Source organism: Mandrillus leucophaeus, unplaced genomic scaffold, assembly GCF_000951045.1.
Source record: "Mandrillus leucophaeus isolate KB7577 unplaced genomic scaffold, Mleu.le_1.0 Scaffold111, whole genome shotgun sequence".
Taxonomy (NCBI): Eukaryota; Metazoa; Chordata; class Mammalia; order Primates; family Cercopithecidae; genus Mandrillus; species Mandrillus leucophaeus.
Genome location: NW_012099321.1, coordinates 4495415 through 4515488, shown reverse-complemented (window position 1 = coordinate 4515488; position 20074 = coordinate 4495415). Strand labels below are relative to the sequence as shown.

General features: G+C 36.9%; 1 protein-coding gene across 2 annotated transcripts in view; it reads right to left on the bottom strand.

The window, feature by feature from the left end:
• The window catches only part of ADAM32 (ADAM metallopeptidase domain 32), a 160737-nt gene that overhangs the window by 31405 nt on the left and 109258 nt on the right, over nucleotides 1-20074 (bottom strand). For both annotated transcript variants that reach the window (XM_011993407.1, XM_011993415.1), the window contains 3 exons: nucleotides 17237-17345; nucleotides 15392-15575; nucleotides 6634-6720 (listed from right to left, as the gene is read on the bottom strand). In XM_011993407.1, the coding sequence (XP_011848797.1) occupies nucleotides 6634-6720; nucleotides 15392-15575; nucleotides 17237-17345 (380 nt within the window). The remainder of the gene's footprint in view (nucleotides 1-6633; nucleotides 6721-15391; nucleotides 15576-17236; nucleotides 17346-20074) is intronic.

Below are 20074 nucleotides of genomic sequence, written 5' to 3'. Positions count from 1 at the left end.
TGAGTTCATGTCCTTTGTAGGGACACAGATGCAGCTGGAAACCATCATTCTCAGCAAACTATCACAAGAACAGAAAACCAAATACCACATGTTCTCACTCATAGGTGGGAATTGAACAATGAGATCACTTGGAAACAGGAAGGGGAGCATCACACACTGGGTCCTATTGTGGGGAGGGGGTACAGGGGAGGGATAGCATTAGGAGATATACCTAATGTAAATGATGAGTTAATGGGTGCAGCACACCAACATGGCACATGTATACATATGTAACAAACCTGCATGTTGTGCACATGTACCCTAGAACTTAAAGTATAATAAAAAAAGAAAAGAAAAGAAAAAAAAAGAACCAAAACTATAAAATTACCAGGAGAAAATGTAGGAAAATAGTTCTAAGACATTGATTATGTAATTATTTTTTGGATATAACCTCAAATGCATAGGAAACATAAGCAAAAATAAACAAATGGGATTACACCAAGCTAAAAAGCTTCTACACAGCAAAAGAAGCAATCAACAAAGTGAAGAGACAACCCATAGAATAAAAGAAAATATTTCCAAACTATCCATATGACAAGGGACTGACAAACAGAATATATAAAGAGCTCAAATAACTCAATAGGAAAAAACTCCACAAATTATATGATTAAGAAAATGGGCAAAAGATCTGAATAGACATCTCTCAAAATAAAACATACAAATGGCCAACAGGTAGACGAAAAAATGTTCAACATCACTAATTATGAGAGAGATGCAAATCAAAATTATGAGATACAATCTCAATCCAGTTAAAATGGCTTTTATCAAAAAGACAGGGAACAGCCAACGCTGGTGAGGCTGTGGAGAAAAGGAAAGCCTCACACACTGTAGGTGGGAATGTAAATTAGTACAGCCACTTTAAAAAAATTGTGTGGAGATTCCTCAAAAAAAAAAAAAAAACTAAAAATAGAACTACCATATGACTCAGCAATTCTACTACTGAGTACATAACCAAAAGAATGGAAATCAACACTTCAAAATGCTATCTGCATTCCCATGTTTATTGTAGCTCTATTCACAATAACCAAAATATAGAATCAATGGAAGTGTCCATGAATAGACGAAAAAATAAAGAAAATGTGGGATACATACACAATGTAAAACATAGGCTATAAAAATAATGAAACCCCATCACTCATAGCAACATGGATGGAACTGAAAGTCATTATGGTAAATGAAATAGGCTAAGCACAGAAAGATAAATATCACATGTTCTTACTCATATGTGGAAGCTAAAAAAGTGGATTCACGAAGATACAGAGTAGGTGGGTGGTTACCAGAGGCCAGAATGTGTAATGGGAGGAGAGGATGAAGAGATGTTGATTAATAGATACAAATACCCAGTTTGAAAGAAGTGAGACCAAGTGTTTTGACATTTGGTCATCAGTAGGATGACCAGAGTTTAAAATAACCTATTGTATATTTCAAATATAGCTAGAAAAATAAATTCAAACGTTTTAGCATAAAGACAAATGTGTAAAATGATGGATATCTTAATTATACTGATAATTAAGATAATTAAGATATAAGATAATTATACTGATAATTAAGATAATTTTATGAATTATATGAATGTATTAATTATCATTTATACCCCCACAACAGGTACAACTATTGTCAATGAAAATAAAATTAAAATAAATAAATAAAACAATTATATTTCATATGCTGAAAGCTCTAATGGATAAAGTAGACTGCATGTAAGAACAGATTGGCAGTGTAGGCAGAGAGATAAAAATTCTAAGAAAGAATCAAAAAGAAGTACTAGAGATCAAAAACACTGCAACAGAAATGAAGAATGCTTTTGACGGGCCCGTTAATAGACTAATCGTGGCTGAGATGAGAAAAGACCTCTGAGCTTGAGGACATCTCAATAGAAACATCTAAAACTAAAAAGTCAAAATAAAAAAAGGGTTGTTGTTTCCCTACCACCGCGGAGTCACGCGGAGGCGGAGGCTCGCGTGCGTTCAAGATGCTGCTTCACCCGTAACCCACCGCCATGGCCGAGGACGGCATTGCTGCTGGAGGTGTAATGGACTTTAATACTGCTTTGCAAGAGGTGCTGAAGACCTCCCACATCCACGATGGCCTAGCACGTGGAATTCCCGAAGCTGCCAAAGCCTTAGACAAGCGCCAAGCCCATCTTTGGGTGCTTGCATCCAACTGTGATGAGCCTATGTATATCAAGTTGGTGGAGGCCCTTTATGCTGAACACCAAATCAACCTAATTAAGGTTGATGACAACAAGAAACTAGGAGAATGGGTAGGCCTCCGTAAAATTGACAGAGAGGGGAAACCTCGTAAAGTGGTTGGTTGCAGTTATGTAGTAGTTAAGGACTATGGAAAGGAGTCTCAGGCCAAGGATGTTATGGAAGAGTACTTCAAATGCAAGAAATGAATAAATATTTGGCTCTCACACACACACACAAAAAGGTTGAAAAAACAGAACAGAATATCCAAGAACTGTGAGACAACTAAAAAAATGTATAACATACATGTAATGAGGATACCAAGAAGACAAAAAAGAATGGAATAGAAGAAATATTTGAAGCAATAACAGCTGATAAGTTTCCAAAATTAATGTCTTACAACAAATCACAGATCAAGCAACCCCTGCCACAAAAAAATCAGGACAAATGCCAAAAATTTATACCTAGACATAATAACTTTCAAACTACAGAAAAGAAAAGATAAAGAACAAATTCGGAAAGAAACCAGAGACAGAAAATACCATATCTATAGAGGCACAAAGATAAAAATTATACTGGACTTCTCTTCAGCAACCATGCAAGCAAAAAGAGTGATGAGTGAAATATTTAATCCTTTGAAATTATCTTGCAAAAGTGGAAATGAAGACTCTCAGACAAGCAAAAATTGAGAGTATATATCACCAGTAGACCTGCCTTTGAAATGAATGTCAGAAGAGATTCTTCAGAGAGAATGAAAATCACAAAGGTCATCAAATGTTATTTATATAAAAAGAATAGTATTAGAGAAGGAATTAAGTGAAAGTAAACTAAAAATTTTTATTTTTCTTATTCTTAATTGATGTTACAGATAATTGTTTGCTGAGATGGGTTCACCAGGCATGTAACTGGTTCAACATTAGAAAATTAGCTGATGTACTTCATCTCACATCAACAAACTAACGAAGAAAAATTGCATTATCATATCAATAGATACATAAAAAGCATTTAATATTAAAAAGCCAACACTCGGGCTGGGCGCGGTGTCTCACGCCTGAAATCCCAGCACTTTGGGAGGCCGAGACAGGCAGATCATGAGGTCAGGAGATCAAGACCATCCTGGCTAACACGGTGAAACCCCATCTCTACTAAAAATACAAAAAAAATTAGCCGGGCATGGTGGTGGGCGCCTGTACTCCCAGCTCCTCGGGAGGCTGAGGCAGAAGAATGGCATGAACCGGGAAGGCAGAGCTTGCAGGGAGCCAAGATTGCACCACTGCACTCCAGCCTGGGCAACACAGCGAGGTTCCATCTCAACAACAACAAAAAAAAAGCCAACACTTATTTGTGATTTAAAAGTAAACTAACAGCAAACTAGGAATAGAGGGAAAGTTTTTCGTCTAACAAAATATCAGACAAAAAAACCTACAGCTGACATCATACTTAATGGTGAGATATTAGACACTTTCCCACTAAGATAAGGAGCAATGCAAGGACGTCTCCTCTCACCACTCCTATTTCAATATCATACAGGAAGCTCTAACTAATACAATAAAATAAGAAGAAAAAGGTATACTGATTGGGAAGGAAGAAATAAAACTGTCTTTGTTCATATATGACATAAACAGCAATTTAGAAATTCTAAAAAGACTTGAAGAACTCTTGGAACTAACAAGTGATTGTAGCATGGTTGCAATATACAAGGTTAATGCACAAAAGCCAATCATTTTCCTATACACCAGCAATGAACAAACGAAACTTGAAATTAAAGACATAATACTATTTACATTAGCCTCCCCTCCCCCCAAAAATGAAGTACTTGGTATAAATCTAACAAAATATATATAAGATCGATACGAGAAAAACTACAAAACACTGATGAAGGAAATAAAAAAGGACTAAATAAATGTAAGTACATTACATGTGCATGGATAGAAAGACTCAATGGTGTCAAGATATCAGTTCTTACTAACTTGATCTATAGATGGAACACAATCCCTGCCAAAGTCTCAGCAAGGTGTTTTGTGGAAATCAACAAACTGATTCTAAAGTTTCTATGGAGGCACAAAAGATCAAGAATAGTCAAGTTACCATTAAAAGAAGAACAAAGTCAGAAGACTAACACTACCCAACTTCAACATACTGTAAGTCTGTAGGAATCAAGGCAATATGATATAGGAGAAAGAATAATCAAATGGATCAATGAAACAGAATAAGGAGTCCAGAAACTGACAAACATAAATCTAGTCAATTGATCTCTGACAAAGGAGCAAAAGCAATACAGTAGAGAAAAGAAAAACTTCAACAATTGGTGTTAGCTGGACATCAAAATGCAGGAAAAAAAAGAATCTAGACGCAAACCTATCACCCTTCAACAAGTTAATCCAGAATGGGTCACAGGCGTAAATGTACAATGCAAAGCTAAAAAACTCCTAGAAGATAACTCAGGAAAAAAAAAAAAAAAAAAAAAAAAAAAAACTGGATGACCTTGGGTATTGCATAGACTTTTTAGATACAATACCAAAGGCACAATCTACACAAGAAATAATTAAGAAGTTGGGCTTCATAAAATTAAAACCTTCTCTGTGAAAAGCACTGTTAAGAGAATAAAAAGATAAGCCACAGACTGGAAGAAAATATTTGCAACAGACACATCAGATATGTGACTATTATTCAAAATACTAAGAGAAAACTTAAAACTCAACAAGAAAACAAACAACTTTTAAAATGGGCAAAAGACTTTAAAAGGTCCCTCACCAAAAAAGATATATAGATGGAAAATAAGTATATGAAATATGCCTCACATATGTCATCAGTAAAATGCAAATTAAAACAACAATGAAATACCACTACACACCTGTTAGAATGGCCAAAATCCGAAACACTGACAACAAAAAATGTTGGCTTGGATGTGGAGCAACAGGGACTCTCATTCACTGCTGGTGGGAATGCAAACTGGTACAGCCACTTTCAAAGATGTTTTGTCAGTTTCTAACAAAACTAAGCATATTCTTACGATATGATACAGCAACCACAATCCTTGGTATTTACTCAAAATAGGTGAAAATTTATGTCCACACAAAAACCTGCAGAAGGATGTTTATAGCAGCTTTATTTGTAATTACCAAACTTGGAAGCAACCAAGATGTTCTTCAGTAGATGAGTAGATAAATAACTATGGCACATTCAGACAATGGAATATTATTTAGCACTAAAAAGAAATGAACTATCAAGCCATAGAAAAACATGGAGAAGGCCGGGCGCGGTGGCTCAAGCCTGTAATCCCAGCACTTTGGGAGGCCGAGACGGGCAGATCACGAGGTCAGGAGATCGAGACCATCCTGGCTAACACGGTGAAACCCCGTCTCTACTAAAAAATACAAAAAACTAGCTGGGCGAGGTGGCGGGCGCCTGTAGTCCCAGCTACTTGGGAGGCTGAGGCAGGAGAATGGCGTGAACCCAGGAGGCGGAGCTTGCAGTGAGCTGAGATCCGGCCACTGCACTCCAGCCTGGGCGACAGAGCGAGACTCAGTCTCAAAAAAAAAAAAAAAGAAAGAAAAACATGGAGAAACGTTAAATGCATATTACTAAGTGAAAGAAACCAATCTGAAAAGGCTACATACTATATGATTTCAATAAAATTACATTCTGGAAAATAAAAATCTAGGAAAACAGTAATAAGATCAGTGGTTGCCAAGGGTTAGTGGAGAGAGAAGGATGAACTGATGGAGCACAGATAATTTTTAGAGTAATGAAAATACTCTCTGTATATTATAATGATGGATCTATATCATTACACATTTGTCAAAACCCATAGAATGTGAGACACCAACAGTGAATCCTAATGTAAACTGGACTTTGGGTGATAATGATATGTCCTTGTAGGTCATCAGTTATAACAAACAGACTACTATGGTGTGTGATGTTAAAATTGGAAAAGATTGTGCCTCTGTAAGATGAGTGGATATATGGAAAATCTCTCTACTTTCTACTTTCCAAAGTTTCTGTGAACCTGAAGCTCCTCTAAAAAATAAAGTCTATTTTTAAAAGTAGATAAATAAAACAATAGTTTTTTATGATCCCTGTATATTCACAGACACAGGAATTACAGCACAATTATCTTTCCTTTGAGAACCAGGTTAATGTATTTATCAGAAAATTTAACACCCTCTGAAAAGTACCCAATTATAACAATATATATTTAAGTCATTAGCAATTTAATTCTACTCAAAATATCTTCTGTAACTAATTATGGCTGCTGAATTTAATGACTTAATTCAGCTCTCAACTGAAGCTAGATGCAACAGAGTCTGGCACATGGTAGTGACCCAAAAAATGTCAGTAAATTAATGAGTGATGCAAAAAAGTGTCCAAGAAATGTGATTGAGGGAAACATGTGGTTACTTACTCCATGTCCAGAACAAATATGTTCAGAACAAACAAGTGCTGTAGCCTTAATTTTCCTTGATTCTACGCATTCACGATTTACACAAATCTAAAGAACAACACATAAAAAAAAAGTTTCCATGTCAGAGGGGTATAGTCATCATAACATTACAGTAAGTAATTATGTAATATAAAAGCATAGCCATTCAATGATACATTTCCCTCTAAGTACTGCTTTTGCTGCATTCCAGAAGGGTGTTTTTTGTTTGTTCTTTGTTTATTTGTTTGTTTGTTTTGCAAGAAAAGACATTTGTGATTTATTTGCATTTTAAATTGATATTATTATTACTATGTTTCTTCATGTAGTTCTAAGGCAGAGTAATTAAAACAATAACAAAAAGTCCAGTGTTTAAATAGTAAGAGAGTTTTAGCAAACATCTAAATAAGGATATTATATTGTCTGCTTAGGCTGATATCACAAAGTACCATAGCTTTAAGTGGTTTCAACAACAGTAATTTATTTTCTAACAGTTCTAGAGGCTGGAAGTCCAAGATCAAGGTGTCTGCAGGGTTGGTTTCTCCTGAGGCCTCTCTTCTAGACTTGCCTTCTCCCTATGTCCTCACATGGCCTTTCCTCTACGTGCACAAGCCCCTGGTGTCTCTTTGTGTATCCAAATCTATTTTTTATAAGGATGCAAGTCAGATTGGAACAAGGCCGCAGTTCCATTTAACCTTCACTACTACTTCTTTTTTAATTTTTATTTCAACATATTTTGGGGAACAGGTGGTGTTTGGTTACATGAATAAGATTTTTAGTAGTGATTTCTGAGATTTTGGTGCAGCCATCATCCTAACAGTGCACACTGTAACCAATGTATAGCCTTTCATTCCTTACTCCCTCCCACACTTCCCCTCAAGTCCCCAAAGTCTATTGTATCATTCTCATGCCTTTGCATCTTCAGAGATTCGCTCCCACTTATGAGCGAGAACATATGATGTTTCATTTTCAATTCCTGAGTTACTTCACTTAGGATAATGGACTCCAACTCCATCCAGGTTGTGTAAATGTCATTATTTTGTTCCTTTTTAAGGCTGAGTAGGATTCCATGGTATTTATATACCACATTTCTTAGCCACCGTGGGTTGTCTGTTTACTCTGCTGATTTTTTTTTTTTTTTTTTTTTTTGCTATGCAGAAGCTTTTTTGTTTAATTAAGTCCCATCTATTTATCTTTGTTTTTATTGCATTTGCTTTTGGGTTCTTGTTCATGAACACTTTACCTAAGACAATATCTAGAAGGGTTTCTCCGATGTTATCTTCCAGAATTTGTATGGCTTCAAGTGTTACATTTAAGTCTTTGACCCATCTTGAGTTGATGTTTGTATAAGGTGAGAATGAGGATCCAGTTTCATTTTTCTACATGTGGCTTGCCAGTTACCCCACTACCATTTGTTGAATAGGATATCCTTTCCCCACTTTATGTTTTTGTTTGCTTTGTCAAAGATCAGTTGACTGTAAGTACTTGGCTTTATTTCTGGGAGCTCTATTCTGTTCCAATCATCTATGTGTCTATTTTTATAGTGGTACCATGCTGTTCTGGTGATTATAGCCTTGTAGCAGAGTTTGAAGTAGGGTAATGTGATGCTTCCAGATTTGGTTTTGGGGTTTTCTTGTTTTGTTTTGTTTTTTGTTTTTTGTTTTGCTTAGTCTTGCTTTGCCCATGCAGCTCTTTTTTGGTTCCATATGAATTTGAGGATTGTTTTTTCCAGTTCTGTGAAGAATGATGATGGTATTTTGATGGGAATTATATTGAATTTATATATTCCTTTGACAGTATTGTCATTTTCACAATATTTATTCTACCCATCCATGAGCATGGTATGTGTTTTCATTTGTTTGGGTCATCTATAATTTCTTTCAGCAGTGTTTCATAGTTTTCCTTTGTTAGGTATATTCCTAAGTAATTTTGGGGGAGGGGGGTTTTGTTGCATCTACTGTAAAAGGGGTTGAATTCTTGATTTGATTCTCAGCTTGGTCACTGTTGGTGTATAGCAGTGCTACTGATTTGTGTACATTACTTTTGTATCCTGCAACTTTACTGATTCATTTATCAAATCCAGAAGCTTTTTAGATGAGTCTTTAGGGTTTTCAAGGTATATGATCATATCATTGGCAAGCAGTGACAGTTTGACTTCCTCATCATCAATTTGAATACTCTTTCTTTCTCTTGTTTGATTGCTCGGGCTAGGACCTCCAGTACTATGTTGAATAGAAGTGATGAAAATGGGCATCCTTATCTTGTTCCTGTTCTCAGGGAAAATGCTTTCAACTTTTCCCTATTCGGTACAATGTTGCCTATGGTTTTGTTGTATACAGCCTTCATTACCTTAAGGTATGTCCCTTCTATGCCAATTTTTCTGAGGGTTTTAATCATAAAGGGATGTTGGATTTTGTCAAATGCTTTTACTTTGTCTATTAAAATGATCATATGATTTTTGTTTTAAATTCTGCTTATGTGTTGTATTACATTTATTTACTTGTATATGTTAAACTTGCATCTCTGGTATGATACCAACTTGATCATGGTGGAATATCTTTTTGATATGCTGTTGTATTCAGTTAGCTAGTATTTAGTTGAGAAAACTTGCATTTTGTTTACCAGAGATATTGTTCTGTAGTTTTCCTTTTTTGTTCTTTCCTTTCCTGGTTTTTATATTAGGGTGATATTGGTTTCATAGAACAATTTAGGAAAAATTCCCTCTTTCTCTATCTTTTGAAATATTTTCAGTAGGATTGGTACCAGTTCTTTTTTTAATCTCTGACAGAATTCAGCTATGAATCCATCCAATTCTGGACTTTTTTTTCATTGGTAATGGTTTTTATTACCATTTCAATCTCACTGCTTGTTATTGGTCTGTTCAGAGTTTCTATTTCTTCCTGATTTAATTTATGAGGGTTTTATATTTCCAGAAATTTATCTATCTCCCCTAGGTTATCTATTTTGTGTGCATAAAGGTGTTCACAGTAGCCTTCAATGATCTTTTGTGTTTCTATGGCATAGGTTGTAATATCTCCCATTTCATTTCTAATTGAACTTATTTAGACCTTTCTCTTCTTTTCTTGGTTAATCTCACTAATGGTCCATCCGTTTTGCTTATCTTTTCAAAGAACCAGCTTTTGTTTCATCTATTTTTCCTTTGATTGTTTCCATTTTATTTACTTCTGCTCTGATCTTTGTTACTTATTTTCTTCTGCTGGACTTGGGTTTGGTTTGTTCCTGTTTCTCTAGTTCCTCAAGGTATGACTGTTATGGTTTGGCCATGTTCCCAGCCAAATTTCATTCTGAATTCCCATATATTGTGAGAGGGAACGAGTGGGAGGTAATTGAATCATGGAGGCAGGTTTTTCCTGTGCTGTTCCTGTGAAAGGGAATAAATCTCATAAGATCTGATGGTTTTATAAAAGGGAGATTCACTGCATAAGTTCTCTTCTGTTGTCTGCCAATATGTACCTTTCATATTCCACCATGATTGTGAACCTTTCCCAGCCATGTGGAACTGTAAGTCCATTAAACTTCTTCCTTTTGTAAATTGCCCAGTCTCAGGTATGTCTTTATCAGCAGCATGAAAAAAACTAATACAGTAAATTGGTACCAGTAGAGTGGGGTACTGCTGAAAAGAAACCCAAAAACGTGAAAGTGACTCTGGAACTGGGTAACAGGCAGAGGTTGAAACAGTTTGGAGGGCTCAGAAGAAAACAGGAAAACGTGGGAAAGTTTGGAACATCCTAGAGACTTGTCAGATAGTTTGGACCAAAATGCTGATAATGATATGAACAATACAATCCAGGCTGAGGTGGCCTCAGATGGAGATCAGGAACTTGTTGGGAACTGGAGCAAATGTGGCTCTTAATTGTGTTTTAGCAGAGACTGGCAGCCTTTTGCCCCTGCCCTACAGATCTGTGGAACTTTGAACTTGAGAGAGATGATTTAGAGTATCTGGTGGAAGAAATTTCTAAGCAGCAAAGCATTCAAGAGGTGACTTGGGTTCTATTAAAGGCATTCAGTTTTAAAAACGAAACAGATCACAAAAGTTTGGAAAATTTGCAGCCTGATAACACAATGGAAAAGAAAATCCCATTTTCTGAAGATAAATTCAAGCCAGCTACAGAAACTTACATGAGTAATGGGGACCCAAATGTTAATCACCGAGACAATGGGAAAATTGTCTCCAGGGCATGTCAGAGGCCTTGGTGGCAGCCTCTCCCATCACAGGTCTGGAGGTTTAGGAAGGAAAAAGTGACTTTGTGGGCCAGGCCCAGGGTCCCTCTGCTGTGTGCAGTCTAGGGACTTGGTGCCCTGCATCCAGCCACTCAAGCGGTGACTGAAAGGATCAAGGTACAGCTCAGGCTGTGGCTTCAGAGGGTGGAAGCCCAAGCCTTGGCAGCTTCCATGTGGTGTTGAGGCTGTGGATGCACAGAAGCCAAGAATCAAGATTTGGGAACCTCTGCCTAGATTTCAGAGGATGTATGAGTGTCCAGGCAGAAGTTTGCTGCAGGAACGGGGCCCTCATGGAGAACCTCTGCCAGAGCAGTGCAGAAGGGAAATGTGAGGTTAGAGCCCTGACACAGAGTCCCTACTGGAGCACTGCCTAGTGTAGTTGTGAGAAGAGGGCCACCATCCTCCAGACCCCGGAATGGTAGATCCACCTACAGCTTGCACTGTTTGCCTAGAAAAGCTGCAGACATTCAGTGCCAGCCTGTGAAAGCAGCCAGGAGGCTATACCCTGCAAAGCCACAGAGGCAGAGCTGCTCAAGGCTGTGGGAACCTACTTCTTGCATCAGCATGACCTGCATGTGAGACATGCAGTCAAACGAGATCATTTTGGAGCTTCAAGATTTCACTGCCCCACTTGATTTTGGACTTGCATGGGACCTGTAACCCCTTTGTTTTGGCCAATTTCTCCCACTTGGAAAGGCTGTATTTATCCAATACCTATACCCCTGTTGTATCTAGGAAGTAACTAACTTGCTTCTGATTTTATAGGCTCATAGGTGGAAGGGACTTGCCTTGTCTTGGATAACACTTTGGATTATAGACTTTTGAGTTAATGTTGAAATGAGTTAAGACTTTGGGGGACTGTTAGGAAGGCATGGATGGTTTTAAAATGTGAGGACATGAGATTTGGGTTGAATGATATGATTAGGCTGTGTCCCCACCCAAATCTCATCTTGAATTCTCATGTGTTGGGAGATAATTGAATCATGAGGGCAGATCTTTCCTGTGCTGTTCTCATGACAGTGAATAAGTCTCTCAAGGTTTGATAGTTTTACAAAGGGGAGTTTCCCCACACAAGCACTCTTCTCCTGTCTGCCTCCATGTGAGACAAGCCTTTCACCTTCTGCCATGACTGTGAGGCCTCCCCAGCCACGTGGAGTTTTAAGTTCATTAAACCTCTTTCTTTTGTAAATTGCCCAGTTTCAGGTATGTCTTTATGAGCAACATGAAAGCAGACTAATACAAGGACCTTAGATTGTCTATTTGTGCCCTTTCAGACTTTTTGATGTAGGCATTTAACGTTATACATTTTCCTTTTAGCACTGCTTTTGCTGTATCCCAGAGGATTGGATGGGTTGTGTCACTATTATCATTCAGTTCAAAGAAGTTTTTAGTTTCCACTGATTTCATTGTTGACCAAAAGATCATTCAGGAGCAGACTACTTAATTTCCATGTATTTGGATGGTTTTGAGGGTTTCTTTTGGAGTTATTTCCAATTTTATTCCACTGTGGCCTGAGAGAGTACTTGATATGATTTCAATTTTCTTAAGTTCATTGAGGCTTATTTTGTGGTCCATCATATGGTCAATCTTGGAATATGTTCCATGTGTTGATGAATAGAGATATATATTCTGCATTTTGGGGTACAATGTTCTATAAATATCTGTTAAGTCTACTTGTTCTAGGATATAGTTTAAGTACCATGTTTCTTTGTTGACTTTCTGCCTTGATGACCTGTCCAATGCTGTCATGAAGTATTGAAATCCCCCACTCTATTATTATGTTGCCATCTATCTCATTTCTTAGGTCTATCAAGAATTGTTTTATAACTTTGGGAGCTCTAGTGTTAGGTGCATATGTATTTAGAATTGTGATTTTTTTGCCTGTTGGACTAGTCCCTTTATCATTATATAATGCCCCCTCTTTGTCTTTTTTAAGAGTTTTTGCTTTAAAATCTGTTTTGTCTGATATAAGAATAGCTGTTCCTGCTCACTTTACATGTCCATTTGCATGGAATATCTTTTTCCACCCCTTTACCTTAAGTTTCTGTGAATCCTTATGTGTTAGGTGAGTCTCTTAAAGACAGCAGCTATTTGTTTGGTGAATTATTATCCATTCTGCCATTCTGAATCTTTTAAGTGAAGAATTTAGACCATTTATTTTCAATGTTAATATTGAGATTTGAGGTACTATTCTATTTATCATGCTGGTTTTTGCCTGAATATCTTGATTGTTTTTTCATTGTGTTATTGTTTTAGAGATCCTGTGAAATTTATGCTTTAAGGAGGTTCTATTTTGGTGTATTTCAAGGTTTTGTTTCAAGACTTAGAACTCCTTTTAGCAGTTTTTGTAGTGTTAGTTTGGTAGTCGCAAATTTTCTCAGCTTTTGTTAGTCTGAAAAAGACTTTATCTTTCCCTCATTTATGAAGCTTAGTTTCACTGGACACAAAATTCTTGGCTGATAATTGTTTTGTTTAAAGAGACTAAAGATAGGATCCCGATCCCTTCTAGCTTGTAGAGTTTCTGCTGAGAAATCTGCTGTTAATCTGATAGGTTTTCCTTTTTACGTTACCTGGTCTTTTTTCTCACAGCTCTTAAGATTCTTTCCTTCATCTTTACTTTAGATAACCTGATGACCATGTACCTAGATGATGCTCTTCTTGTGATAAGTTTTCCAGGTGTTCTTTGAAATTCTTGTATTTGGAAGTCTATATCTCTAGCAAGGTCATGGGAGTTCTCCTTGATTATTCCCTCAAATAAGTTTTCCAAACTTTAGGATTTCTCTTCTTCCTCAGGAATACAAATTTTTCTTATGTTTGGTTATTTAATATAATCCCAAACTTCTTGGAGGCTTTGTTCACTTTTTTATTCTTTTTTGTTTTTGTCTGTGTCAGATTGGGTTCATTCCAAAGCCTTGACTTAAAGCTCTTAAATTCTTCTACTTGTTCAATTCTATTGTTGAAACTTTCCAGTGTATTTTGCATTTCTCTAAGTGTGTCTTTTATTTCCAGAAGTCGTGATTTTTTTATTTATGATATATATTTCTCTGGAGATTTTTTGTCCATATTCTGTACTTTAAAAAATTTCTTTAGGTAGTTTTTCACCTTTCTCTGGTGCCTCCTTGAGTAGCTTAATAATCAAATTTCTGAATTCCTTTTCTGGCAGTTCAGAAATTTCTCCTTGGTTTGGATCCATTGCTGGTAAGCTAGTGTGATCTTTTAAGAGTGTTATAGAACCGTGTTTTTGTCATATTACCAGAATCATTTTTCTGGTTCCTTCTCTTTTGGGTAGATTATGTTAGAGGAAAGATCTGGGAATCAAGGACTGCTGTTCAGACTATTGTCCACAGGGTAATCCCTTGATGTTGTGCTCTACCCCTTCCCTTAGGGATGGGGCCTTCTGAGAGCCAGACTGCAGTGATTGTTACTGCTCTTCTGGGTCTAACCACCCAGTGGAGGGAGTGGACTTTGGGTTGGTACTTGGGAATGTTTGCAAAGAATCCTGTGATGTGGTCCATCTTTAGGTCTCTCAGCCATTGATACTAGCACCTGCTCTGGTGGAAGTAGCAGGGGAGTGAAGTGGATTCTGTGAGAGTCCTTGGTTATAGTCTTGTTTAGTGCAACTGGTTTTCTCCAAGGCTGGTTATCCTAGCAATGAAGTTGTTATGTGGACAGACTCGGGACCTCCGGTTAGCCAGAATGTTCCAGGCAGTGGAATTAGCTGTTGTTTTTTCCTTCCTTGGAGCAGGGTTGTTCTGTTATGAATTGCTGTAACGGCTTGAGTTGGCGGGCCTCCAGCCAACGGATAGCAATTTCAAGAGAGCATCAGCTGTAGTAGTATAGGGGGGATACGAGCTTGCCCTAAGGTCACCCAGGTAAGTATTCAAGTTTTTCAGGTGATGACCAGGGCCATAGAGCTCCCATGAGTTACTGTCATTTTTGTCTTCGGCTACCAGGGCAGGTAGAGAAAGACCATCAGGTGAGGGCAGGGTTGGGCATGTCTGAGCTCAAACTCTCCTAGAGTAGGGCTTGTTATGGCTGTTGTGGTAGATTGGGGGAGGTGGTTCTCAGGCCAATGGAGTTACCATCCAAGGGGGATCATGGTTGCCTCTGCTGCATCATACAGGTCACCAGGGAAGTGGGGGAAAGCTGGCAGTGACAGTGAGATTTCTTCTTTCTTCTCCCAGAAGAAAAGCAAGTTCCGATGCTATGAGGTTCTTAACTATAATATATTCCCAAGACTCTCTCCCAAGGAAAGCTCCAAATATTTGGAGTTTCCTTGCTCAGAACACTGAAATTCTAACAGGGGTTCGGTGGAGGCGGGGAGCAGTGGGACCTTCCCATTTCCCTCTTACTATTTGGAGACTAATTTAAGATTATTCATTTTGCTTCCAAACATTTAAGATTACCTAATACTAGAAATAAATTAAAATTTGATACTTAAATAAAAAGAAGAAAACAATGAATAAAACTATATTTTTAAAATAGATTTTAAATTATTTACCCTCCCAACATCACACTGAGAGCCATTTTTGACAGCCAGTGGATCTGGAACTGTTCGAGGCAATTTGTAGTCTATAGTTACGCACACAGAATCTCGTACGAAAGCATAAATCACATCACCATTTTCTTGATGGAAAGGCTTTCGAGTAGGGTAGGTACAAACTAATCTTCCACATATAAGATTCCTGAAAACATAAAAAATATATATGCTTATTATACATTAGGAATTTATTAGGAATGCTTTGGATTTGCTTTCTGTGATGAAAAAAGAATGGTTTTCCACTTACGGCAATGTACCTACAGAAAACATAATGTTTTCATGGTAACATTTAAAGTAAAAAAGTATAAATCCATTGATCCTGGCTTAATTTTCAAAGGTACTGTCAGAGGCATTTGAACAAGAATGACTCTATCTTGAATAGAGGCTAGGTAAAATAAAGCTAAGATGTACTGGGCTGCATCCCCAGGAGGTTACAGCATTCTTAGTCACAAGATGAGACAGGAAGTCAGCATAAGATACAGGTCATAAGCTGATAAAACAGCATGAGATAAAGAAGCCAGCCAAATTTTACCAAAACCAACATGGCAACAAAAGTGACTTCTGGTCATCCTCATTGCTCATTATACTCTAATTATAATGCATTCGCATGCTAAAAGATACTCCCACCAGCACCATGACAGTTTACAAATGCCACAGCAACATCAGGAAGTTATCCGATATGGTCTACAAAGGAGAGGAACCCTCAGTCCATGCTGCTGCTTTGCCTGTTGAGTAGTCATTCTTTTATACCTTTACTTTCTTAATAAATTTGCTTTCACTTTACTGTATGGATTTGCCCCAAATTCTCTCTTCCACAAGATCCAAGAACCGTCTCCTGGGATCCGTATTCAGACCCCTTTCTGGTAACAATACTAGTGATCTGTTATTTACTGGGCAGATTATATATTTACTGTCAAATAATCAATTCACTACAGCATTTTATATCACCCCATAGAAGGAAAGAAAGATGAAAAAGCTGTAACCCCTACACTCAAGGACTTTACAGTCTAATATTCTTCTATGGCTTAGATACTAATATGATTCAAATTCCATTAAAAATGTTGTAAGTGAAATAAATCATTACAGAGGTTTAAGGTTCTCTTAAAAGTTCTATGAAGTTTTCTGTAACTGTGAGATTAGAGGACACATCCTAACCTCACAGTTAAGGAAAACTTCATAGAGGAGACACCATCTGAGTTAAAACTCACAAATTAGTAAGCTTTCAACAGAAACAGTGAAGTATTTCTAAACAAAAGTAATAGCATAAGCAAGTCAAGGAAGCATAAAACTTCATGGTATATTTATGAGTCTACAAATTCCATGAGTGTATGAGTATGATTTGCTAACTAGGATTTAGCCCAGTGTGTGGTGTATAGTAGGTTCCTAAGAGATGTTTTGTAAAACTAAACTCATGATCAAAATATCAAAAACCTGGCTCTTCAGATTCAGGAGGAATTGAACTGCATTTTATAGACACTGAGCAGTCTTCCTCATAGGCAAGTAATCAAGTGGATGGAAAGGAAAAATAAGCAGGAAAGGTACAGTGGCTATTATGAATTTCAACTTTGGATTGGATTTAGAAACATAATGGGCATTCACGTATAAATGTTTAAAAATAAGATGAAATTTTAGCCTGCAGCACAAGAGAGGTGTCGGGGCTGGAGATTTTGACTTGAGATTCACTCCCATGCACATGTAATACTTTAAACCACTGGAATGAATGACATAAACTAAAGAGAAGGGGGCAATGTTTTTAAAAATCTAATAGAACATAAGAAAAGTATCATTTATATTTGTAGAGCATACCTCCATCCACAGAACACATATTTGTTATTTCTATCCCTACCACAGTTCCCAAATCTGTCTGCTTGAGATTGTATTTCTTCATAGCAGGCAAATGGAGCATTTCTTGAACCTGTTAAAGTTAGAAATACATTTGGATTAAAATGTTTATTGGTTTTTCATCTTCCTCCATTTCTTCATATAATGTTCCCTTTATATCTCTATTAATATCTAATTGAAACATTTTTCCTAGTGAGGTTGTAAGGAAAGAGTGAAAAGTAAAGTGAATGGCAATGCCCACTGTTATTGCTCCTTTTGCTTCATTTCCATCCATTTCCATCACAAAAGATAATATAGGTGGAGGGGAGATGTTATAGAAGTGTCAACTAGAAGAGGGCTCTGTGAAAGAAAGCAATAGCGTGATAAACCAAGAAAACTATACCATTCTTCTAGATTCTGAGCGTGAACTCATAAAAAACCAGGTCTATAACAAAATCAATAAAATTTCTTCAATGAGAAGAAACTTCATTGTATCTTCAGGTAGTCTAAATTGAAGGGACTAAAATTAGCAACCTATGTATTTATCTATTTTTTCCTTCATTATATCGGATTTTTTATTTCTCTGTAAAAAGTTAGAAAAGATTTGGCAGCTTAAAACAACACCCATTTATTGTCATGGACTCACTAGGTTAGTTCAGCAAGTCATATGGGTTTTCTCTGCATACTATGCTGAGATCAAAATACTGGCTGGGGCTGCAGTGTCATCTGCAGGTTTATATCCCCTTCAAAGGTCACTGGTTGTTAGTAGTTCAGTTTTTTGCAGTTGTAGGTTTGCTAGCTGTCTGCTAGGGATTGCTCTTTGCTCTTAGAACTTCCTCACAGGTCCTAGTCACATGGCACTCTTGGAACACAGCAGCTTTCTTCCTCCAAACCCACAGGAGAATCTTTCTGACATTTCCTGTCTTTTAAGGGCTCACATGATTAGTTCAGGTGCACTCAGAGCGACCTACCTTTTGATTAACTCAAAACTGACTGATAGTAGACCTTAACTACATCTTCAAAATTCCTTGACCTTTAGTATATAAGCTAATCACAGGATTGATATTCAATCATATATTCACTGGTTCTACCCCAACTCAAAGGGAGGGAATTATCCAAGTAGTGTCTACACCAGAAAAATTCTGGGAGTCATTTTAGGATTCTGCCTAGCACAGTTACCTTCTCCAAAATGAACCTCTCTAAATCTAACTGCTTTATTGACAAAAGTAGATAATAATATATGTCAATGAATTGTTATGAGATTTAATATTATAGCTATTTAGTCACTATTAATTCCCATCTAATCCCTCTCCATTCTCTTTCAAGATCAAGAAAGTTTCTCCTGTTTACCTGTACCTTCTATGATACACATTTTTTTCTTTCTGCTGTCCTTTTTTGGGGTTTTGTTTTCCCCTCATCTTATCTCTTTCCACCATTTTTGATATTGGTCCATTACGGGAGATTATATAGATTCCATGAGGATAGGCAATACTAGTTCAGAGTATTCACAATATTTAACCAGTTCAATAGTGAATGGGAGATACCAGGTTAGGAATGCCAATGCAGGGCATGTTAAACACTGAGAGATTGTCTGGAGAAAGAAATTTGAAAATTCAGTTCAGTTTAGAAAGATAATGTAAAGAATATGTTTGGTCACAAAGCAGTCAGATGAATTCTGCTGAAAGTATAGTCTTCAACCAACTCAATTTTATTAGTCTACATATGGCATCTAAAGTTACCAATAACCCCCTATCATTAATTTCTCCCTTAAACACTCTCTCCCATTAGTATTAAATCATCACTTTCTCTCAGACTTGTCTTGGTTTTCAAAAGCGAAATGAAAATACTAATAAAAAGGGCAGCACTTTGCAAATGTGAAGTCGTATGTTAAATATTCCCTATAATAGAGTATATTGACTAAGTTTAGTAAGCAATAGAATTTGCTCTTCCACGGTCCAAATGGTGTAATTAGATCCCCAGTACCACATTATCGAATGCTTTGATGTGCAGTAATCTATTATCAAATGCTTTGATGTGCATTAAAATAGTGGATGCACTTTCATAGATAGCTGTGCATGGATGGCACCAGGGCAATAAATGTGGGTGTCTGAGATAAATGTGGTCAGAGAGAGTGCTTGACATAATTTCAGTTTTCTTAAATTTATTGAGATTCATTTTATGGCTTATCATTGGGTCTATCTTGGAGTATGTTCCATGCAGTGTTGAATAGAATGTATATTCTGCAGCTGTTGGATGAAATGTTCTGTATATATCTGTTAAGTCCATTTTTCCAAGGTATAGTTTAAATTCATTGTTTCTTTGTTGACTTTCTGTCTCGATAACTGTCTAGTGCTGTGAGTGGAGTACTGAAGTCCCCCACTATTATTATGTTGTTGTCATTTCTCAGATCTATTAGTAATTGTTTTATAAATTTGGCAGCTCCAGTGATAGTTGCATATATGTTTGGGATTGTGATATTTTCCTGTTGGACAAGTCCTTTTACCATTATATAATGTCCCTCTTTGTCTCTTTTAACTGCTATTGCTTTAAAGTTTGTTTTGTCTGATGTAAGAATAGCTACCCCTGCTTGCTTTTGGTGTCCATTTGCATGAAGTGCCTTTTTCCACCCCTTTACTTTAAGTATATGTGACTCCTTATGTGTTAGGTGAGTCTCCTAAAGCCAACAAATAGTTTATTGATGAGGTTTTATACATTCTGGGGTTCTGTATCTTTTTTTTTTTAATTATTTTTTATTATTATACTTTAAGTTCTAGGGTACATGTGCATAACGTGCAGGTTTGTTACATATGTATACTTGTGCCA